The sequence below is a fragment of the Falco rusticolus genome, chromosome 15, assembly GCF_015220075.1.
Source record: "Falco rusticolus isolate bFalRus1 chromosome 15, bFalRus1.pri, whole genome shotgun sequence".
NCBI classification, from domain to species: domain Eukaryota; kingdom Metazoa; phylum Chordata; class Aves; order Falconiformes; family Falconidae; genus Falco; species Falco rusticolus.
The window spans coordinates 20,924,863-20,945,566 of NC_051201.1; the positions used below are offsets into that span (position 1 = coordinate 20,924,863).

General features: G+C 47.2%; 3 protein-coding genes across 4 annotated transcripts in view; 1 reads left to right on the forward strand and 2 right to left on the reverse strand.

Moving 5' to 3' along the window:
• On the reverse strand, positions 1-8,010 carry NUDT21 (nudix hydrolase 21). Its single transcript, XM_037409587.1, has 7 exons — positions 7,781-8,010; positions 5,397-5,597; positions 4,111-4,174; positions 3,333-3,422; positions 2,070-2,145; positions 1,600-1,714; positions 1-295 (listed from the first exon to the last, which is right to left on the reverse strand). Exons 1-7 carry the CDS (start codon positions 7,894-7,896, stop codon positions 274-276), a joined length of 684 nt encoding a protein of 227 aa, XP_037265484.1. The 5' UTR covers positions 7,897-8,010; the 3' UTR covers positions 1-273.
• A 119-nt stretch (positions 8,011-8,129) lies between these two features.
• OGFOD1 (2-oxoglutarate and iron dependent oxygenase domain containing 1) lies at positions 8,130-18,300 on the forward strand. The gene is made up of 13 exons (XM_037409586.1): positions 8,130-8,334; positions 8,421-8,569; positions 8,657-8,703; positions 9,096-9,196; positions 10,070-10,186; positions 10,655-10,746; positions 13,000-13,128; positions 13,468-13,581; positions 14,298-14,377; positions 14,518-14,813; positions 16,124-16,246; positions 17,069-17,127; positions 17,649-18,300. Exons 1-13 carry the CDS (start codon positions 8,181-8,183, stop codon positions 17,808-17,810), a joined length of 1,623 nt encoding a protein of 540 aa, XP_037265483.1. The 5' UTR covers positions 8,130-8,180; the 3' UTR covers positions 17,811-18,300.
• The window catches only part of BBS2 (Bardet-Biedl syndrome 2), a 28,379-nt gene continuing 23,025 nt past the window's right edge, over positions 15,351-20,704 (reverse strand). Inside the window, exons 18-21 of one of the 2 annotated variants that reach the window (XM_037409583.1) lie at positions 20,501-20,692; positions 16,801-16,906; positions 16,427-16,692; positions 15,351-15,803 (exon numbers count right to left, since the gene is read on the reverse strand). The gene's annotated coding sequence lies outside the window, so the exon portion shown is untranslated. The remainder of the gene's footprint in view (positions 15,804-16,426; positions 16,693-16,800; positions 16,907-20,500; positions 20,693-20,704) is intronic. The other variant, XM_037409584.1, reaches the window with a different exon arrangement.

Genomic DNA, 20,704 nt, shown 5'->3' on the forward strand with positions numbered 1-20,704 from the left:
GAATCTTAACCATCTTGTTTAATGTTGTACAAAAAAAAAAAATCGGTGAGTATTACAATGAAAGCGATTAAAACAATGATACCACATCGCCATCCTACTAACTAAACAGTTGATACTCACTTCTCTATTCATACAATAGAAAGTTTAGTGGCCTTCAGGAAAAGAATGACATAAAAAAAAAATCCTTGTGTCACACGTATTCTTTTCTCTAGGTTTTAAAGCTGTGCTCACAGAGACGGCTTCTTCTATCAGACTCTCCAGGTATACAGGAATTCAGTTGTAAATAAAGTTGAACCTAAAATTAAAAGGATTATACCAAGTGAGGAATTTTAATTCTTTTAAGTGACATTCTTGAATAAGTAACCAAATGTTTTGTTGGTGCTCCTGACAAGCTTCCACCTGCCAGAACAAAAGTGTATTTTTCAGTAAGACAGCTTTACTGCATAGCAGGAAGCATCATTTTAACAGCCAATCCTATGCTCACATTGCACGACTGCGTCTTAAGGTTGCCAAAGAACAGATTTATTAACATTTCACCCCTTAAGAAAACTTCACAGATAGGAAAATACCAGCGAGAGTTACCTTCCCCCATCAGCAACTCTGCCACAGCTTTTCTGCTGTCAGGGCCAACCTTATATAGTCCAAGGGCAACAAACGGACATACTCAACAGAAGACCGAATTCTTCTCAACTGTTTTTCCTAACAAACAGCGTCCACACGCTGAAAGCAAGCATCCATCTCAAATGCCTGATGTCCAGCCTTGGGATGGCTCTCTTGCACTGGTACCAAACTGCTCTTTGGCTGCACGATAGCCCGTCTTCTGCTGGTACTCAGGAGAAAGTATCTGCTGTCTTTAGAGCAGGGGGAAATGGAAGCCCCCGTAGCTACAACTGCCAAAACTGGGGCTAGATGGAGGAAAAAACCCAGCACGATACAGGCCTATTATGGGCAATACCAGCACTGACATTCTGCTAACAGATTTCTCATCAGAATAGGTGGATGACAGAACTACTTTCCCAAGTAAGGGCCGACAGGCAGCAGGATGCCAGCATTCCTGAATATTTGCTGAAGTAACAGAAACCAGGGAGACCAGCGAGCTCTGGAGACCCGAGGTGCAAGCCACAGTCAGGTAAGAAGGCCAAAGAGCATGTATATCAGGAAAAGGAAGGAAAAATACAGCTGTCCCTACAGATACTTGTGTTGAAGATGTTACACGTTATAAACCCTACTTCATGGAGCCTGAAAAAACCCACCACGTGCAGTCAGCACAAAGCTGCGATAACGTGCACACCTAACTGTGCTTCAAACATGCAACTTGGTTTCTACTCTCACACTGTACTGCTGTTCCTCAGCCTGTGCACAGCTTCATCCTCACTATCTTTCACATCTTCCTTTGCTACAACTGCTAGATAGGACTTTGATGCTAGCAAGTTGTGATCAGTGCCTCTAAATTGTCCACTACCTCTCATCTGAGGCAGATTCTAAGCTCTCTGAGATAGCTGCAACCTTTTTGAGTTGGTTCCTGTAGTGCCGAGCCTGGCTCTGGCATCCTGCAGCAAATGTGCTCCAGAACTATAATACAAGTAAATTGTAATGTACCTGCTCAAAAGTTGAGGAAGGCTGGAAATAATGGGTCCATATCCTGGTGCGTTGTCATAGAGCTCAAACAACGGTGCAGCAACCAGCTTGTAATTTTTTGGGACTGCGAACAAAGCTAAAACCAAATACAAGTGGATTAATAAGAAAAAACTTCCACAAGTTCAGCCAAGGTATCACCGCCCCCGACACACCTAAGAGCAGATTCACTACCTATAGCAGTTTATCCATTTCTATTCATATGGGGGTCCTACGCCTGTACAGAGACTGATGCAGGAGAAGGAATGAGAATTTACTAGGAACTCACATTCAAAGGATCACCTACCTGTAAAACTGATGTCGACGTTTAACTTTTTTAGTATTAACTATAAACAACTGCAAGCATATGAACACAAACTGGCTACCATGTTTCCTTCTGTGAAATGCAAGCATTTAGACATAAATACAATCCTTCACTGCAAACAAACACTTACCCTTTTCTTGAAGCTGGACCAAGAAAAGCTTTTTGTGCTCTTTTGGTTTTGTAATATGAGCTGGGATATAGGGATACTGGAAGAAAAAAAATAAAAATTGGTTGTACAGAGTTTTGAAAATATTGTGCAATCTTAAGTGCTACTTTATAAATTATCAAGCACTGTGCAAGCTTTCAAAGTGTCATATACTGTTCTTTCACTGCCCCAAGTATGGAAAACCACTTTTAGAAGAAAGTACTCTGAAAGGAACACTGTTGCTGTCACAAATATTGACAGGATCTGAAGTGTTGGAAGAAGGGTTCGCCGGAGTCAAGACGACGCTCAATATGAGTTATGCATCTTGCTCTACTTTATTAGTTTCTAACACTACTTATATAGAACCGATACACATGCATATTCATCAAGCAGAAATATAATTGGTTAGTAGTCTCTAAACACGTGCAGTTCTCACACCCCTAATTATCATGACCAAAATAAGCATTCTATCCATGTAGCTAATTGTGTTGCTGTGCTTCAGCCCTGTAGTTTGTTACTCCCTATTTTCCCATACCGGTCCCTGTCTTTCTTGGCCCTGCACCTGCTTTCCCAGCAGCTGTATCTTGTTACAGCCACGGCCTGTTGGCACAACATAATTGCTTGGTCTCAGGATTCAAGAATAGCTCAAGGCTACCTTTCTTGTTAACTTCAGCACAGCAACTTCAGTACAATTCTGATTACAGGCCCATCCTAATACCAGGCCTGGATTGTGCAGATCTTCAGAGATTCTAAGGCCATGCTTCTGCAGCCATTCTTCTACACTGAAGATGTGCCAATAATCATTAACAATTAAAATAACCCAGTAAGATGGAAACACCTAACAGCAAACTGAGCAAGCATTCTCAGTATTAAAGCATTTAGAAATAGGGTAGTGAGACAAATTTATTCGCAGGGTTTCTGTTCCACATGCAGCAGTGCAAGTTTCCATTGTGGCTACAACTGGAATTTAAATGCTGTGCCTGACTCAGCAGAGGACTGGAAGCTGTGATATCCAGTGGTTCCTCATCCAGCAGGACGGGTCAGAGGAGGGAGACAGGAGTTACCAAGAAAAAAAAAAAAAGTTTGCAGTTTCTCCTCAGCCACAGAAAGGAGATGAAACAGGTAAAAACCAGAAAAACTAACTGCTCGTGCAGCAGGTACTCAACAAGCCCAACCGGCAGGTTGAAGGGGTTTGGAAGTACAATCAATACTTGACTGAAGAAGATGAATCTCAACATGAGTACTCACCTGTGGAGGTTCAAAGTTCGGTCTCCACCAGTTACCAATGCAGTCATCAATCACCCAGTCTTGCTGAACACCATCCTGACGACCCAGTATCTACCAAAATCACCATTACAGTCAAAACTCTTAACTACCCAAGTCAATTTTTTTTTTACAAAACGTATACTGGAAGCATGAAGACTTGCTGTCATAAGGGTCTGATGTAATTTAGAACTGCTCTGGAACAGCTTTTAATATAATTTTAGAGCATTTTGGTATAAAGTGACATTTTTTTAGTAAAAGCCTCACCTGATGGGACAAGGACACTTTAGGGAGCATTTCAAATTCCATGCTGTATTCAGCTGAACTGAGTCCTGTCAGACCAGTGGAAAGAATGAAATGCATTGTTATGCTATCTGACAGAATTAATTTAGGTTACTCGGAGAGCATGGAAGGTTAATTGGTGCATTGGGAAGACTATCTCAAAGGCAAGTCCTCATCAGTTCTGTCTCACAACATATTTTACTGCCCATCTTCACACTCATTTGCCTGAAGCCAGCCAAAAAAGCAAAGCTGCAAATGAACACAGGACATGAGCAGCAGGTAGGAGGTCAGCCACTACACTACTCCATCACACTCGTGATGCAGAGGAACCAAAATTTACTGCTTGATTTGTTCACTACCCGAGAACATCGCAAAAGCATCAAAATAACAGAAGCAGTAAAGAGACTAATGCTTTGCCTCCTTCTATTAACTCTAAAATAATCCAACATTCCAGTATACAACATAACAAAAGAAAACAGACCTCTGTCATTAAGCGTTTGAGCCCTTCTACCTCATCTTCTCCTGGATTGAGTTCACCACCAGGTCTGTTGAAATAATCAATAATGAAAGCTAAAGTTATGTTTTATTGCATTTTCCGACTTTCACAGGTAAGTTTGGATGTGCTTCCAGGCCAAGAATTACAAATTCACTCAAGGCTCGTAGGTCAGAAGTTCCAAATCTAACTTTGCTGAATTTGAAGAATGTTAATTTGATAGCTGGCACCAAAACCACGAGTAAAAAGGCTATTGTATGTCCCTTATAAAAAATAGCTATTAGATAAAATACTTTAACATCATCAGGAAAAACTGTAACAATATAGATGATAGTAACTGGGTCACTTAAAAGGTAGTTTTAACAACAGTATAAACCCACCAGAAGTTGAAGAAAGAGTTGTAAGCACTGACTGTATTTGTTTTTATCTCAATAACAGCACTCACTGAAACACACAGGAAGCAGAAAATAAAACCCATGTGGGGAACTATCCTACATTTGATGCAAGGTTAATGAAAAAAACTAAACCCACATTTTCATCATTATGGTTTCGCAAAAATTTTAGAGTCTAGCCCATTTTGTCCACACATCCCCCAAATCAAGATGTCAAAGAGGAATTTGGGTATAAAATTAGATTTTACACGCACACACACAAAATTGAGAACAAACAATATAAATGTTAAAAACGTAAGAGCAAGAACACAAGCCGGCCCATCCGGTTTTAAAAAGAAAACAAGCACCACCACTGTCACTATGCCCATATGATCCAAACACTAAAACTTCACTCTGGCAGCGAGAACTGAGACGAACTGAAGGAATTTTCCCAAATTTAGGTGCCTATCTTTCTTCCTGTCCCCAGCTCACCCAGTAGTTTGTAAACACGTATCATTCTGCATTTACTGGGGTTTATTCCTTGAGCTCCACTTCACCGCTTTTGTGGTGCAAGCATATTTAAGCGTAACAGCTTTCACAATGCAAGTACAACACACTAACTACTGATAATGAGTTTTAAACAGGGTATTACCATAGTGATGCGCCGTTTAAGATTTCCAGTTGGTTCCACACAAAGTCACCCCACTCAGGAGCAGTCAGGCAAATACACTTTAGATGAAAACCCCACCATTCAAGAAAAGTTTTCCCAGACTGTCTTTGCAGGAAATGAATCACATTCAAAACACCCATAGGTCAGCCACACTTTAACCTCTAGCCTGTCTGATTAGCAGACCATGACAATAAAGTTAAACTGAAAGTTACATTCAAAAAACAGATACTTACAGCTTGAAAAAAGTTGTACCCAGCTGCAGTAACAGGACATGGGGCAGCCTGTGCTCGTGTACAATCAGAACCCCTTCCACTGTCCGCCTCATGCCAATCTTGTCAAACTCTTCCCTCATGCGCTGAAACCGAGCTGCCACGGAACTGTCCTTCTCATACAGGGGTTCCTTGGTACCAAATGTATAATTTGTCAGAGGATACCTATAAGAGGGGTGAAAAAAGATAATGTTACCGCATAAGAAATCTAAATTTAAATCACTATGACGCAGCATCTACCCTGAGGGAAAACCTTCTGTGCTTGACCAAACGGGTAACACACTTGGCACTGGGCTAGAAGTTCTTGTTTGTGACTTATGGGGCTCCTATCACAGTAAGATCTGCACCATGATACACACAGACGCAGAAAGTCCTGCTGATGAACACGCTAGTGCAGATTCAAAGAAGGAAAGGCGGCCAGAAGAACCAGCGGCAACTGTTACTCAGCAGCCACCCTCTTTGATCTCCACACCGCAGAGAAAAGGCAGCTGAGCTTCTGAGAAGAGCTGGGAAAGGGACAGAAGAGAAAAGCTCTGCTGGGAAGGAAGGAAGCTGCACAGGACAGCGTTTTTGGTTTGGCTATTTTTTCCTGCAGAAGTACTGAAGAGCCCAAAAACTAAAGTGTTAGAAGTGGTTTTGTTTTGAAGTGGGAAATCAGACATCTGGATCACAGAAGAAGAGAAATGCTGAGTGTCTAAGTGCAGGGCCAGGAGCCTGGGGTAAGAGCAAGAGTTTAAGCAGATCACTCTGTATGGCTAGGTGCTGGACCTGTGCATTCTCTCATGATAGTATGGTGGAAATTGAGATCTCTCCAGGTAAGAGGGGCTAAAAACAGTCAGAAGAGAAAGGTTAGGCAAGAAATTGTTCAGTCCTAGAGCGCACAGAGGGCAATGGGAGAACGTTACTGTACAGCAAAATCCAAGTAACACAAAGATCTGACGGCATGAGGCCTGGACGAAGACAGGATCACCCAGCTAAGTGAAAATGGGAGAGGAAAATGGGTTCCAGGCAGAGCAGTCACAGGTTACCATCACGGTTTTATTAACTTGTGGCATAAAGCAACTGAATTAATAGAATAAACAGCAGATCTCACAGAGAATGCTTTCCTTGTGAAGCACCTTGTCATTTATTCTTTCCCCATTACTTATATGTGTCAAATTTAAGTTGCATACACTCTTCCCCCCCCAAATTCCCCCACCCCTGAATTTTTCCTCCTGTTTTACAGTGGCAAAGTCACAAGCCAGTGTTGTTAGAGCCAGTTGTTAGAGCCCTTTCACAAGTAAGGCAAAACAACCAGTTTCCTAACTGCATATTCATTAATTAGCAAACTCCCCAACTTCCACTTATAGCCAAGAACATCTACATTTGTTTTTAATTTCCCCTTTTAGATACACGAATAGCTTTATTAATAACCTACTACGCTAACCCATACTTTATTAATGTGGGTACATTAATCTGTACATCAAAACCCTTCGCTGATACTTCAAAAAACCAAAAAAAAAAATCAGTGCTGATAACACAGCTTCCTGCTGAGTCTTTTCTTCAGAACCATTATAAAAATATTCCAATCTCTGAAATACACGTTTGAACTTCCACAAGACTCTTAACTGTGAATAAACTCAGCTAAACCAAAAAAACCCACCCCATGAATCTGCGATTAATAGCTAAAATTGAGTATCACTTGTTACACTTAACATTTGCTGTTTCTGGAACTTGACAGATGTACTCAGTGAAGAACACATCCATCAGTTTACTGGAAGAAGCTAAAGCATATGGTTTCTCACAGAAAGCAAGTAAATATTTATTAGCAAATAGTTTGTATCTATGACAGAAGTAAAGTTTTCTCCAGATTTTATTTCGCATTTCACTTACAACGCCTGCACCAGACCATCGGCAACCACCAGGTGCGTCCAACCACAGCCTGCTGACCACCCAGGGTCAGCTCAAACCCCACCTGGGCCAAGCGCCTGCCTCCCTCCCTGCCGCCCCATAGAAGCGCACACAGGGGGGAAACATATATCATGTCCACCACGTCTAAACACTCCCCGGCTGCGATGTTGTTTCTAGACACTAAAGCACCGCCAGCAAACGCTCCCTGCCCCCCCGACAAGGCCGCAGCACCTCCAGCTCAGCGCGGCCTTTCACCGCAGGCCCCGGCAAGGAGCGGCGGGCAGGGCCCCGCCGGCAGCCGCGCGCCTCCGCCGCCCTCCCCTCAGCCCCCGGGCCGGCAGGGGCAGCCCTGGAGCTGCGGGCGCTGAGGGGAAGCCTCTGCGGGGCTGTGGGGGGCGCGGGGCAGGGCTCGCTAGCGGGACGGGACGGGGCCCGGGCAGGCCCGAGACGGCGCTCACAGGTTGATGGTCCTCTCCAGCGTGAGCGGCTTCGTCTGCTGGATGTACTTGTTCCCGAACTGGTTCACCCCGCGGGGCCAGCCGGTCTGGGAACGGTTAGGCGGCACCACAGACATGGCGGCGCGGCGGCAGGCGGCGAAGGAACTGTCAATGCTCAGCGGCGGGAACGACGTCCGCCATTAACCTCCCGCCAGACCGCACACCGCCTCGCCGGAACCACCCGCCCCACTTCCGCCGCCACCAGAGAGGCGGGCCTCTCACAGGCCCGCAGCAGCCGCACCCCGCCCTCTTCCCTCACCTTCATTGGTCAGCGCGGCGCGGCTCCGCCCCCGCGCGATCCGATTGGCCCGACGGGCAGCGCGGGGGTTGCTGGGGGCTGTAGTCGGCCAGGGGCTGTGCCATGGGCGCTAAGCGGCGCGGGGCGGCGGCACTGCCACCGGGGAAGAAGCGCGGGAAGCGGGAGGCGCGCGCCGAGCTCTGCGCTGCCCTGAGGGACGCGGCGCTGCGGGAGCGGGCAGCGGCGGCCTGGGGCTGCGGGGAGCCGTTGCGGCACGGTACGGCCCAGCGGGCCTCACCCCCGGGCCTGGCCCGTGTGGCGGCGGGTCCTTCGCTCCCCTCACCGGCGGCGCTTCCCTTGCAGAGACGGCGGTGGTGGTGGAGCCGGCACCGTTCCGGCACGGCGTCATCCCCGGCTTCCTGGCGGGCCCGGCTTTCGCGGAGGCGCTGCGCGATGAGCTGCTGGGCCTCGGCTTCCGCAGGCGGCGCAACGACCTCCTCTCGCTACGGCAGGTGGGCCCCGGGCCGGGCTGAGCCGCGCCGCGCCGGGCCCCGCCGCCCTAACCCGTGTCCCTTCTTCTCTTGCATGGGCCGCCGCAGTCCGAGGAGCTGGGGGGCAGGCCGGAGCCCCACGTCGCCGCGCTGAGGTAAAGCGCCGGCTCGAGGAGGGGGAGAGCGCCGGGGGGCTTCCCTGGGAGGGCGAGGGCTGCGGGGTGGGCCGGTGCCGCGGGGTGGGGCAGGAGCCGGCCCTGAGGAGCGAAGCCCTCGCCGTGGCACCCGGTCAGCTCGTGTGGCCGCGGCTCCTGCCAGCCGGCCTGTGTGTGCCCTCCCAGCGCATCCCACTTCCCTGCTGCTGGCGATTGTCAGCGACACTGTGTGCACAGGGCTTCGTCCTGGCCAGCTCCTGCGTGGTTCTGTAGGAATACAGTCACTGGCTGCAGCTGCACCTTCCACTGTTAATACGGTTGGAAGGCACGTAATCAATTAGTTTAGGCCATAGCGATAGGTTTTATAACACACCTTATACTTGTCTTCACAGGCATGCTCTGTGTGAAGAATTCCGTGCGTGGCTTTCTGCTGTGACCCAGATAGAGCTGGAGCCAACTATTGACATCTCCTGTGCTAAATATGAATATACCGGTCAGTCTAATAGCAGTCTTTTCCCTAAAGCATCTGTGCGTGTATAGGAAATAAAATGCCTACAGAATACCTAGTTACATAAGCCACCCCAGCCCCTTTCCAGTTCTACAGGGTCCTGGAGGCTCTCAGCAGCAAATCAAAGTCTCGGTAAATGAAGTACAAATTATGGAAAAACTGTTGCTGTAATTCTGTTGCTGATGGCTGTAACTGGGCCCAGTGCTGTTGCAAGCCCCCACCTTTTCAGAGGTGCTCAGCCCCTGTTTGCGTGCCTGCTTCTGTGCAAAAGGGTGCCGTGTTCAGCTTCCAAATGCTACAGTTGAGTTTGTGAAGCCTGATGTTAGAACATCACGTTACTGAGTCCAGCTTACAACTGCGCCTATGCTTCTAGTCATGAAAAATCACTGTGAGAAGAGGAAAAATTTTGCTGCTGTCAGCTCTACTTTTTGGAAGTCTTTGACACAACCAATTGTTGGTCCAGCTTTTCTGTTCCCAGGGCTCCCCCTCCCCTCTATTCCAGCAACGAACCTACTCAAAGGGCAGCTCTGTATTTAGGAGTCAGGGCATGAATCATTCTTGAAGTCACAAATCTCTGTCCGCTGTTCCCAGAGGCAGCCGAGGCGGGGTGGATGATGAGTTATAACTGCCTGTACCTTCAGAGCGGGCTAATCTGCCAACTGCAGTGCAGTCCAATCCCACAGAAGTTAATCTTGCAAATTTTGTGCTGGTGATGCTGACGAGTGAAAATGCAGTTCTTGGAAAGGGCGTGTTTTTTCTTGTTGTATCCTTGCGGGGACAAAGCAGGGAAGCAGTGACTACAATGAATCATGCGTGTACTGGAAAGATGCTGCTGCAGCAAAACGTCTGTAATTGCAGATGTCTTGCTGTGCCATGATGATGAGCTGGAAGGTCGGAGAATTGCTTTCATCCTGTACCTCGTGCCACCCTGGGAGAAAAGCGATGGGGGAACACTGGACCTCTATAGTGCAGACGGTAAGAGCACTGAGCTCAGCCTCAGGTGGCTGAAAATGGTGAAGCTTATGAGCCCCTTGCAGCAGCTCTCTCCTCAAACAGCAGAAGGGAGATAAAGAGTTTCTTTTTTGTCCAGAGAAGCTAATGTATTGGTAAAACTTGCACCATAGAGATGGACAGTAGCAGGCTTTGCAGACAGTGCTATTGGGTGACAGCAGAAAAAGGAACGTCCTTTTTGACCATTTTTTTGCAAGGCCCAAGAATGGCAGCAGGATGGAACTGATGCCAGTAACTGTGCTTGAAACTCTAAACTGATGGAAATAACTTCCCTTTCCAGTGACAGAAGTCCTCTGTTTTCTCACCCAGCCCTTGTTCTGAATGCCATCCATTATACCCAGATGTCTTGCCAGTCGCCATGTCATGAGAAATAACAGTTTCTAGGGAGTTCCAGTTCATATATTAATGAGAGTATGTTTTCTTCCTCTTCAGAACACTTTCAGCCACAGCAGATCGTCAAGTCATTAGTGCCTTCGTGGAACACGCTGGTTTTCTTTGAAGTGTCTCCAGTCTCTTTCCACCAGGCAAGGAGCGCGCTGTTTTCATTTTTTGATTCTCATTGTTGTGGTTTTTCACTCTCTGTGTTATTATAAACCTGTTGAGGAGGAAGAAGGGAAAGAGAGCAGAACTGTGGGTAGAGTGAATACTCATGCTGAGTGCTGTATGTTACAGTCAGGGCTTCAATGACTTTAAGGAGGACAAGAACTAACAAAGCCAACTTTAGACTGTCAGTCTATCTTCATCCTGGGGGAAGAAAAACTTCCGTTTTGTGTTGGTGTCCTGGCAAGCCACTGCTGTGGATTTGGCTATGGTTTCAAGTCAGACTTCTCGTTTGTTTGCTTGTTTTAAACTAGCTCACGTTTTTCACATGGAGGCTGTGACTTTGCTCCAGTAGAGCTCCTCAGCACGTCACCTTGCCCGCAGGGTACTCTGCGGATACGGCTTTGCCCCCTCAGTAACACAGCTGTAGTGCTGTACCCTGCAGTAGAAATGCTGATATGGTTAAGTAGCACTTTTTGGCACTTACCAGGAAGATGCCTGGGAACAGGATGAATAATCCATGGGACTGCACAATATGAACACTTGAGTGAAATCTGAAACTCCTGTGTACTTGAGATACCACAGACTGTAACAAACGGGGCCAAAGAGCAGAAAGTTGGAGAGGAAGCTGATGATCGGTGATGTAGGCTGGGCATGTCCTCACCTAGACTGCTTAGGGGTTTATTTTTGTATCATTTAATCAGTTAATTAATAGAAGCATCTACCTGGTCACTGCCCTAATTGTTTTCAGGTAGTGATTTAATCTTGTTACAAAAATCCATGTTCCATGTAACCGTGTGACTGGCTCCTACTGACCTAAATTTAATCCAACACATTAGCACTAATCAGAGTCCTGCGTACTGTCTCTGATGCTGGTAACACAGGCAATAAACTCAGCTTAAAGAATAAATTTATTTTTTAAATAACACTCCCAGTTAAGCATAATGCTTGTGAATCAAAGCCTCCCAGATCTGGACCTCACTGGTTGTGCCCAGAGTTATTTGCTGAGCCACTGAATCATTTCTTTGACCCTTTCATCGGGAAAACATAGAGCCTGTGAAATTACTGTTACAGGATCTAAGGGTCAGACTGATACGAAACCTTCACAGCACATGCCAGCCTTAAATCCCTCTCAGACATTGGGCAGAGAGCATTTAGTCAGTACTTCCTAACAAATCTTCAGGTTTTGGCTTTCGTGGTGTACATTTCTTCTGCAGATAGCAAACAAAGCTGTGAGTGTTTGCTGAGCAGAGCAGGTCCATGAGCTTCTAACACCAGGCATTCCTCCGGTTTCCATTTCCTAAATGATTCAGGATTTGGTAGACATTCCAGATAACCTAGAACTTCTCTAAAGGGCCACTACAGCTCTGTAACAATCGGTAAAAGCCTAAACCTTTTTAGAGTGGTCTATGTATCTTCCTCCTGTTCCATCAGACTGTTCTTAAAAAAAAAAACAAAACAAAAAAACCACAGTGTAAAGTCTTTATATGCTATTGAAAAACTACAATTTGCAGCTTGCAACCAGTTATAAGGGGCTAGCACTCTCTTTGCACTACTGTTGCAGTACAGCACCCTGAAGTGTAAAATTATTCAATTTAGCCCAGTTTACCTCTGCACAATTTGATGAAATCAAGATTTAACAGTGGCCATCACTGTGCAAAAACCCAGGGTTTCCACAGGCCAGGTTAAATGCCAGGACAGAGGGGCTGCTCTTAGTCTAGAGAGGTAGAGGAAAAGCCAAACGTATCAGGCAAATGCCCTTCATGATGATGTTACAGCACTTTTAAAAAAGTTAAAGACACAAATGTAGACCAGTATAGTCTGCTGTGGCCTACAAATGCTCAGCGTTTTCTGAGTTGCCAGATTAAGCTGTGACAGCTAATTTTTGCAGCCTATGATAGCTGAGTCTTCAACAGCATAAATGGTAGAAAAATAAAGTACAATTACTTTTAGTAACAATGACTCAAAGCTCTCAGAGGGAGGGAATGGATTCTGCTGGGAGCTTGGAGTACAAGCTTGGGCTGGGATTCTGGAAACCTACAAAGTTTGCTTTAGCCCTCTCTCTGCGAGCCAAGAATAATCCAGCCTGGTCTGGCCCTTGTCTGACTTTTCTGTGTATGCAGCAGGCTCTCTGGAGCCAGGTCCTTCTCCTGTGATGGCTCTACACGGTGCCTGTTACAGCTGGCCCTTAAATGTTTTGATTCTGAACCATGACATGCTGGTCGATGTTGTTCCAGGTGTCAGAAATTCTGTCCGAGGAGAAGTGCCGCTTGTCAGTGAGCGGCTGGTTTCACGGCCCATCGATAGTCAGACCTGCACGCCACGTTGAAGCTGCCTTGCCCAGGAGCCCACACATCCCCTATGATGTGCGTAACAACCTACATCTGCTTATCTGTACTTCTGTTTCTTTCATGTCCCTGGAATACCCATTACAGGATGCGCTGATGCTTGAGGATGCTTTAATCTTTAACGTATCCTGTCCCTCTTCCCCTCCGCCCCCCCTAAATTTGTAGCTGGTTTCTTTCTTCTGTATCTTTTTTGACTGTACGTTTTGCATACCTACAATAGTGCAGAGAATGCAGCAAATACTTGTGCTGCCATGAAATAAATTAAGGAATGGAGTGTGTGTGTGTAGCCAGCTGGGTAAGGGGGAACTGGGAATCCTTACTTTTGCAAATTCAGCTTCAACTCCATTTCCCTTCCAGCATGAAATCTTGTATGAGTGGATCAATCTAGTTTATTTGGACATGGACTCCCAAGCTCAAATCCAGGAGGAATTTGAGGAGCGATCAGAAATTCTCCTGAAAGATTTTCTGAAGGTGAGCCCAGTGGTTCAATCCGATGCGGTCTGCTGATGTGTCGTGCAGGCTGGGAAGGGGCTTGCTTCTACGGCTGTCAGCTAAAACACTCTCTAGTGTCACTAACAGGGAATGGAGCAGGTGACCTCCAGAGGCCACTTCCAATGTCAGCCATTCTGGGATTCTGTGGATGGATCCCCTGTGGCTGTCTGTACGCTGTTGCACAAGGACTCATAAAAAAATCATATGCTTTGCTTCAATGTTCTTGTTTCCTGCAAGAAGCAAAGCAGAGGATGGAAACCCATGTCATCCTTCCTGCTTCCTAGCCTTGTGGTGATCGGTGTCCTTTCTTGTCCCTCAGATCTCACAGCCTAGCACTCGGGGAACTCAACCCATGTGCAAAACAGATGACTTAAATGCTTCTGTCTTACTTGAAAGGCTTTGCTTCTCAAGGCTGATTGACCTCTGGTTTACTGGCATCCCTATCTCAGTGAAATTGCATTCTCATCCAGCAGGCAATCCAGTAGCATTTGATAACCTCTTGGTCACTGCCACTGAAAAGACACGATGCCCAGGCAGGCTCTGCCTCTCAGTTCAGCAGTCCCTGGGAGCCTCAGACAAAATTAGAGAAAAAGTGAAGTGTGCCATATCTGAGAGTAAACAATGGCTGCTTCTAGCGCACCGAGGGACACCTGGGAGCTAAATGTTAATGTTTCTGCGCTGCCTTTCTCTCCTAGAAAGAGAAATACCAACTACTGTGTGAAGCTTTGGAGAACAAAGACATCCAGTGGATTAGTCGGGGGCCTGCCAATAAAAGGTGGGGAAGGACAGTGCCCTGCGCCTATTGATCTGGCCAGGCAGGAACTGCCTGCACTGGCTGACACTGCCCCCGTGGACGTGGTCCCTGTTGGTTCTCCAGCAGGAAGCACATCTGCTGATACATCTGCTGTCTTTCAGATGCTATGAGACAGCAGGGGAAGACAGCCTCCCTGACGTCCTGAGGAAATTCCTGCAGTTCTTACGCTCTGAGGCCTTGTTCTTACTGCTTTCCAACTTCACTGGCCTAAAGCTGCATTTCCTGGCTCCCACTGATGAGGATGAAGATGCTGGGGAAGGAAGAGCAGCAGACGCCGCTGGGCACGGTAGTCCCAAACTACAGCAGGAAGAGACTGAAGAGCGCACTGATAGCAGTCCCCATGGGCCAGACCAGCCTGACAACATCCCTGAAGCACAAGACAGCAAGGTGCAGAACAGTAAGTAGAGCAGCAGCAGTGTGACAGAACTTGAGCAGAATCCTGGCATGAAGGGTGTCAGCAGCAGAATTCCCCATGATTTTCGCGGAACTAGCATTTCACCTTGTACCGCAGCAAGCACGGGACAGATACAGGACTTGAAGCATGTCAGATCGGGTAGCTAAAATAAGTGACCATCGCAAAAGCCTTTGGACTAAATTAATGACTAACTTGAAAATACCATTTTGAACAGGCCTAAGTCATAATGGTGAGACTTCTGTAGGAGTTAAGGCATGAGGGGAGGTGTTAATTAATTGCCCAGTAATCTTGCCAATAGTTCCATCGTTTCTATGTCCACATATTCTTGTTTCATATAAAGTAGATTCTTGTATGAGATACCAAATCAAAAGGAAAAAAGTGAATGGACCAGAAAACAATTTCAGAATTAGAAATCTGATATCTAAAATTAGGATTTAACCTTTCAGAAGATGCTGCCAGCCTGAATTCAGTTGTCAGCAATGAGGTGTTGTTCCTAGCAAAGACTAGATTAATTTTGGATTTGTGGATTGGTGCTGTTTATTTTCAACAGTGGCTTTGAAGTTTAAGGGTAGAATTTTTGAAAATGCTCATCTTGCACTGTATCAGGCAAGTTAGTGGACACTGGAATAAGAGGTAATAAAGTCCTACTGAAAATCCCAGCAGAACATGTACCTGGTACAAAGGCTTTGTTTTTCTGGTTTCCACGGCTAGTCATTTTGCCTCTTCCATCTGCCACATTTCTGGTGTGTGATTTTAAATTCACATATGAGGAGGGCATAGTTCAGGGCTCCATGGATGGAAAACTGAGACAGACCCATGAGAAAAAGACTTCCCCAGCCTGTGGCACACCTCCTGGGGTGGCACCCACAGCGAGCTCAGAGCCATATCCTTCACTGAAGCTTCTGGTAGTTCCAGCGTACTTGCAGAGCAGATAGGTTGCTGGTTCCTGGGGTTCGGAACTCCATTGTAAATCTGGGAGGGGACAAAATAGAAAAGGAAGAAGTGGTTAAAACAAAGCACATTGTAACCTGGACCTGTCAAAGAGCAAATCTTGGCCCCACTCCTCCACATTATTTGAAGTGCCTAACTTAGAGCCATCTCTAGAAAATAAGTTAACGTGAGATCTGTGGGTTTGGGTTTTTTTTTCCCTTTACAGTTTGCTGGGGCCGGGAAAGACAGTTCCACAGCGGTGTGCAGTGCAGGGCCTTGTCCCCCTGCACACCTTGAGCTCAGCAGGCAGTAGTTATTATACAACTTCATCGCTTCCCTGGCTTGTCTGCTCCCTCTCCTAGGCTCAGGTACGCCTGTGTGTGCGGGGCTGCTGAGGCGCTGGACCCATGGGCACTATACTCTAGTCCATGACACCCAAGCAACCGAATTTGCTCTTGACCTGCTCTTCTTCTGTGGCTGTGAGGGTAAGCGGACAAGAGAGATGTCGGGACCCTGCTGATGAGGGTCACCTGAAGGAGGCACTTCTGAATTCTCAGCAGTGCTACAATAGCCAAAATTTCCCTGCTTTTTCCTACATAGAAGGGCTCTGTAGACTTAATCCTAGTTCTCGCTTCTGCTTAAACCCTGGTTTCGGTAGTCCTTACCCAAAGGTTTGGGATTGCAGCCTTGGGATCAGCTTGGCCTCTGCTGCTGGAGCCAGGAGGTGGCGCTTGGGCAGAGGGAAGGCTGTATCTGCCTGGCAGGCTCTGAGCAGGGTGGAGGGTTGGGTGGCCAGAATACCCACCGACAGCATTCCCTTCCACCCCTTTGCTCATCAAAGTTAGTACCATGCCTCCAATTCACAAAGCCTGGGGTTTTCAAAAGTTACTTCAGGCCTGGCTGGGCATTTTAGGTTGATTGCTAGATAGTGCTGAAAACAAAGATGTAAACATAAGCATTTTGGACCAGCTAAGCCCAGAATGCACAGCTGAAACCACCTGGCACGTGCCAGTGATCGTACTGAAATCCTTCTGCGTACCTGCTAAGGCAAAGCTGTTCTACATGTCAGGAGCAGAGCGCCAGGCAACCTTCAGTGGGCCGTTGGTGGTAAAAGGCAAATCCAGTATATTTGCTTCAAGTTGTTTCTGAACAGGAGAAAAAAAAAAAATAGACTGCAGGAGGTAAAGTGGGAATCGTCCTGTATCCAGTAACTTTGGGGAGCAGGGTGGAAAAACAGCATCTCCAGGAAGGCTGTATGGAGTCTGGACAGTGCTGGACTTTCAAAGAATCTTTCTTTCTGTTTTAAGACTGGGATCCGGAATATGGTGGCTTTACTTCCTACATAGCTAAAGGTGAAGATGAAGAGGTAAGGACCTCAGGTGCTAGCTGCAACTTGGATAAAGCTGTTCGGGGTGGAGAGACATAATTACACTTTATCATAATGCTAACATAATCCTGAGGGTGCTCAGTCCCATACTGGAGCTCTTCTGCCTGACCTGCCGCTCGTGGGCATGGCTCTAGCTTCGAGAGGCTAGTGTTCATCGTAAAGCTTGAGGCTCAGGCCTGACACCACCTGCACCTGGTGGCATTCTGCAAGCCTCCAAGGGGCACGAGGCTGTAGCAGAGATGCTGCTTTTCCTGGGAAGTGCTGTTTACTAGGGTCGCATTCAGCATTGGTACTAGTGACAGTGAGGAAGTCCAGAATCCCTTACTGTGTAATAAATGCTTTAGATTGAGGGGGTAGGGAAATTAAAATAGAGACCTAGTTCATTTTCTAACACTAGACCTTTGTTCTGACTAGCCTTTGAAACTCGTTTATTTCTTCCTCAATGATATCAAAGCCATTTTTGTGAAATTAATTTCCTCCCTTACTTTCATGTCTTGTAGCTGTTGACGGTGAATCCAGAGGACAACTGCTTGGCCTTGGTTTACAGAGACAAAGAAACAGTGCAGTTTGTGAAATACATCAATCATCGTAGCTTGGCACGCCTGAACAAGCATCCCAACAGAACAGGATTTTGGGATTTTGCCTTTGTCTACTATGAGTGATGGTGCGGAGTGTGACCGCTGTCACGCAGAGAACAGCGGTGGTGGTGGGCAGCAGGTTTCTGTCCAGGCCCAGGCACACTTCGCTGATGCTAAGAGCTGTACCCTACCACGTCGTGTCCAGGTGACTTTAAACCATACAACTGGAAATCCAGGCTTCTCCTGAGTCCACTGTAACATGCATTTGGACTGCTTTTAATGTTACGTCGAGGGGGTCATTGTCACACAACTCTGTCTGTCAGCTTCCCGGCTGTTCTCTCATGCAGGTAGCACCACCGCATGCATTGCTAACCTGTCAGGGTGAAAACTGTAATTGTACATTGCCCCAAGCTGAGGGCTGATTTTATTTTGAAAAAAAAAAAAAAAAAAAAAGTAAATGGGTCAGTTAAATGCTTCAAACACTGGTTGGGCAAGTTTTGTTACAAAATGCCCAAGACATTTTGTGGAGCTTAACTGTTGGTAGAGGCAGAAATAAAGGAGCTGGGAAATATGAGGGTTTTCCAGCTACACAACTCCGTGGAGTTGGGAAGGAAGACAGGCTATCAAGCTGCTGGGTTGAGAAGGACCCGGCACAATAACAAGGAGTGGGACTTTCTTATGCTAAATGCTGTGCAGACAGACCCAGCTGCAGTCCTTTCTCCAAACGATTTACCAGCTAAAAGGACAAGAGAGGAGACCTGCTCCTGCACACTCTGCCTGCATGGGGATGTGGATGGCACTCTGCTTCGGAGGTGGAAGGGTGGCAGCTCCAGCCTCAGCACTAGGCTGGCTGCAGGTGCGTGGGAAGTCGCCTCTTCCCGGCTTGTCAGCCACTGACATGGCCTGCTGTCCTGGTAGCTTTGTCCTGGGGTCTGCTGGGCTCCAGCATGGGTTCCGTCACTGGAGATCAGCTCAGATCTTTCCAGGCAGCAGATATCTAGGTCCTAGGGTACATAGTACGAGAAAGGCAGTGAGCTTGCTACAGTACCTCCCCCTGCATGTGCCTGCAGCACTGTGCACCTGCCCCACGTTCACCGAGGCAGGACTGTGCCACTGTCCCCTCCAGGAGCTGCCGTAGCAGAGCTGTGCTGGTTGCTGCAGGAGGCAGCCAGACTGCAGAACACTGCACTGGAGGCTCAGCCCTGGCCTGCACACACTTGCCTGAAACCGCTTTTGGCAAGGCAGAGACACAGGTGTACTTTCAGCTCATGCAAGCCAGGCAGTGCAGGCCGTGGGCTTGCAGCGAGCTGGGGAGAGCGTGCACATTTCATTCCTCCTGCCTCTCCCAGCCAGCTCTGGCTTCGAGTCTGCTGCTGCTTCAGCTCCAGGCCTGTTGCAGACCACCCCAGTGGTGTAAGAGCACAGCTGGCAGCCGAGGAGCAGTAAGCTCAAAGCAAGGCCAGCTGCGTTGGCACATGAGTACTCTGCACCCCGCGCAGAGCCAGCCATCCTTTGGGCATGTCTTCATGAAGGCACAGGAACAACCACCTTCAGCTGTGACCCCGACCCAAGGGTTGGGAAAGGAACCACTAAAGCATGAAGCTGCTGCCACTGCTTCCAGAGAGGTGACTCAGCACAGCCGCTGGGAGCGACCTGCAGGAATGTATAGTTTCAGCATCGGGCTATGAGCAGTTGCTGGGTCCTGGCTGTCTCCCCACACCATGGGGCTGGAAGGCAGTTGCGCCGAGTTGCTGTTGTGAGATCTCCATCGTCTTGTTCCTCTTCTGACTCATCTCCCTAAGCTGGCTTCTCTGTGCACTTGCCAAGACTTTCTTCCTTGGTTTTAATCTTCCTTCACTACTGTTTTATACTACTTACAAAGATAAGGGGATGGAGCTAGAAACAAATCCTGAAGTGAGGACAAGGCTCTCTTTGTGAATCATTGTTTTCTGAGGCACTCTGCTTTTCTTGGGGAGAAAGCAGTTCTTATTTTGAGCGGCACCAGTAGAAAGAAGTAATAGGGGTTTCAAAGAAAAGAAAAAAAAAGCAAAATTATTTGGGTAGTTTCAGATAAAGGCGACAGACACTACAGCTATTCACAGCACACCCAGCCAGGCAAAGTTGGGAGTAAATTAATTAATGAAACACAGTTGCTTATTCTACTGCATTGTGAGCCTAAGAGTGCGCCTGGTAGGTCCTGGAACAGGCTCCCGGAAGACTGGGAAGAAGCTGGGCTCTCCGAAGCTTGCTGCTTTTTAAGAATAAATAATACACTAGAGGGCATACCAGCCTGTACTTGAGCAAGCCTGTATCTACCTGATCACACAAGGAACCACCTTTCTGCCTCTGGTGACTGAGATGGAGTAATTTAAGAAGCCAAACTGGCAGTTAGCATTTAAAGGTTTAAAAATCAACATGCGTCTGCTCTCCCACCCTTCCTGTTAGGTCCCAAAAGCCGAAGGCAGCCCCACACATGGCTAGCACTGCAGGTACAGGGCAAAGACTCCACTTGCCGACATTTCAAATGACGTGAGCTACTGGGGGAAGAGGGCTCTCTTTAGACTGTGCCAGTAATGGGAGCCTTCTCTATAGAAGCTCCTGCTGGATACAAATCCGTATTTACAATTAGGTGTAGCTGCTTGCAAAATACTCTGATCATTAGGGAAAGGTATATGACTATGAAATGTATACATTCCCACAAAATGAGTAAGCAGGACGGTATAGAAAAACAGGAGCGAACAGAGCGTGAGCAACAGAGAACAGAAACGTCATACCAGGTAGGATGGCTCCGTGCAGGCATCCAGCAGCTTGGCTGTACGAGGACACACATTTCCCACCAGCTGGCTGCACCCCCAAAGCTTGGCATGTGGTGTGGGGTACCAGCAGCTTTCGGTCATTGAGGCACCAAGCTGTTCAAGGACTTCACAAGTATTTTGGGATTTGGTGGCTATCAGTTTGCCACGTAGCTGAAAACAGGA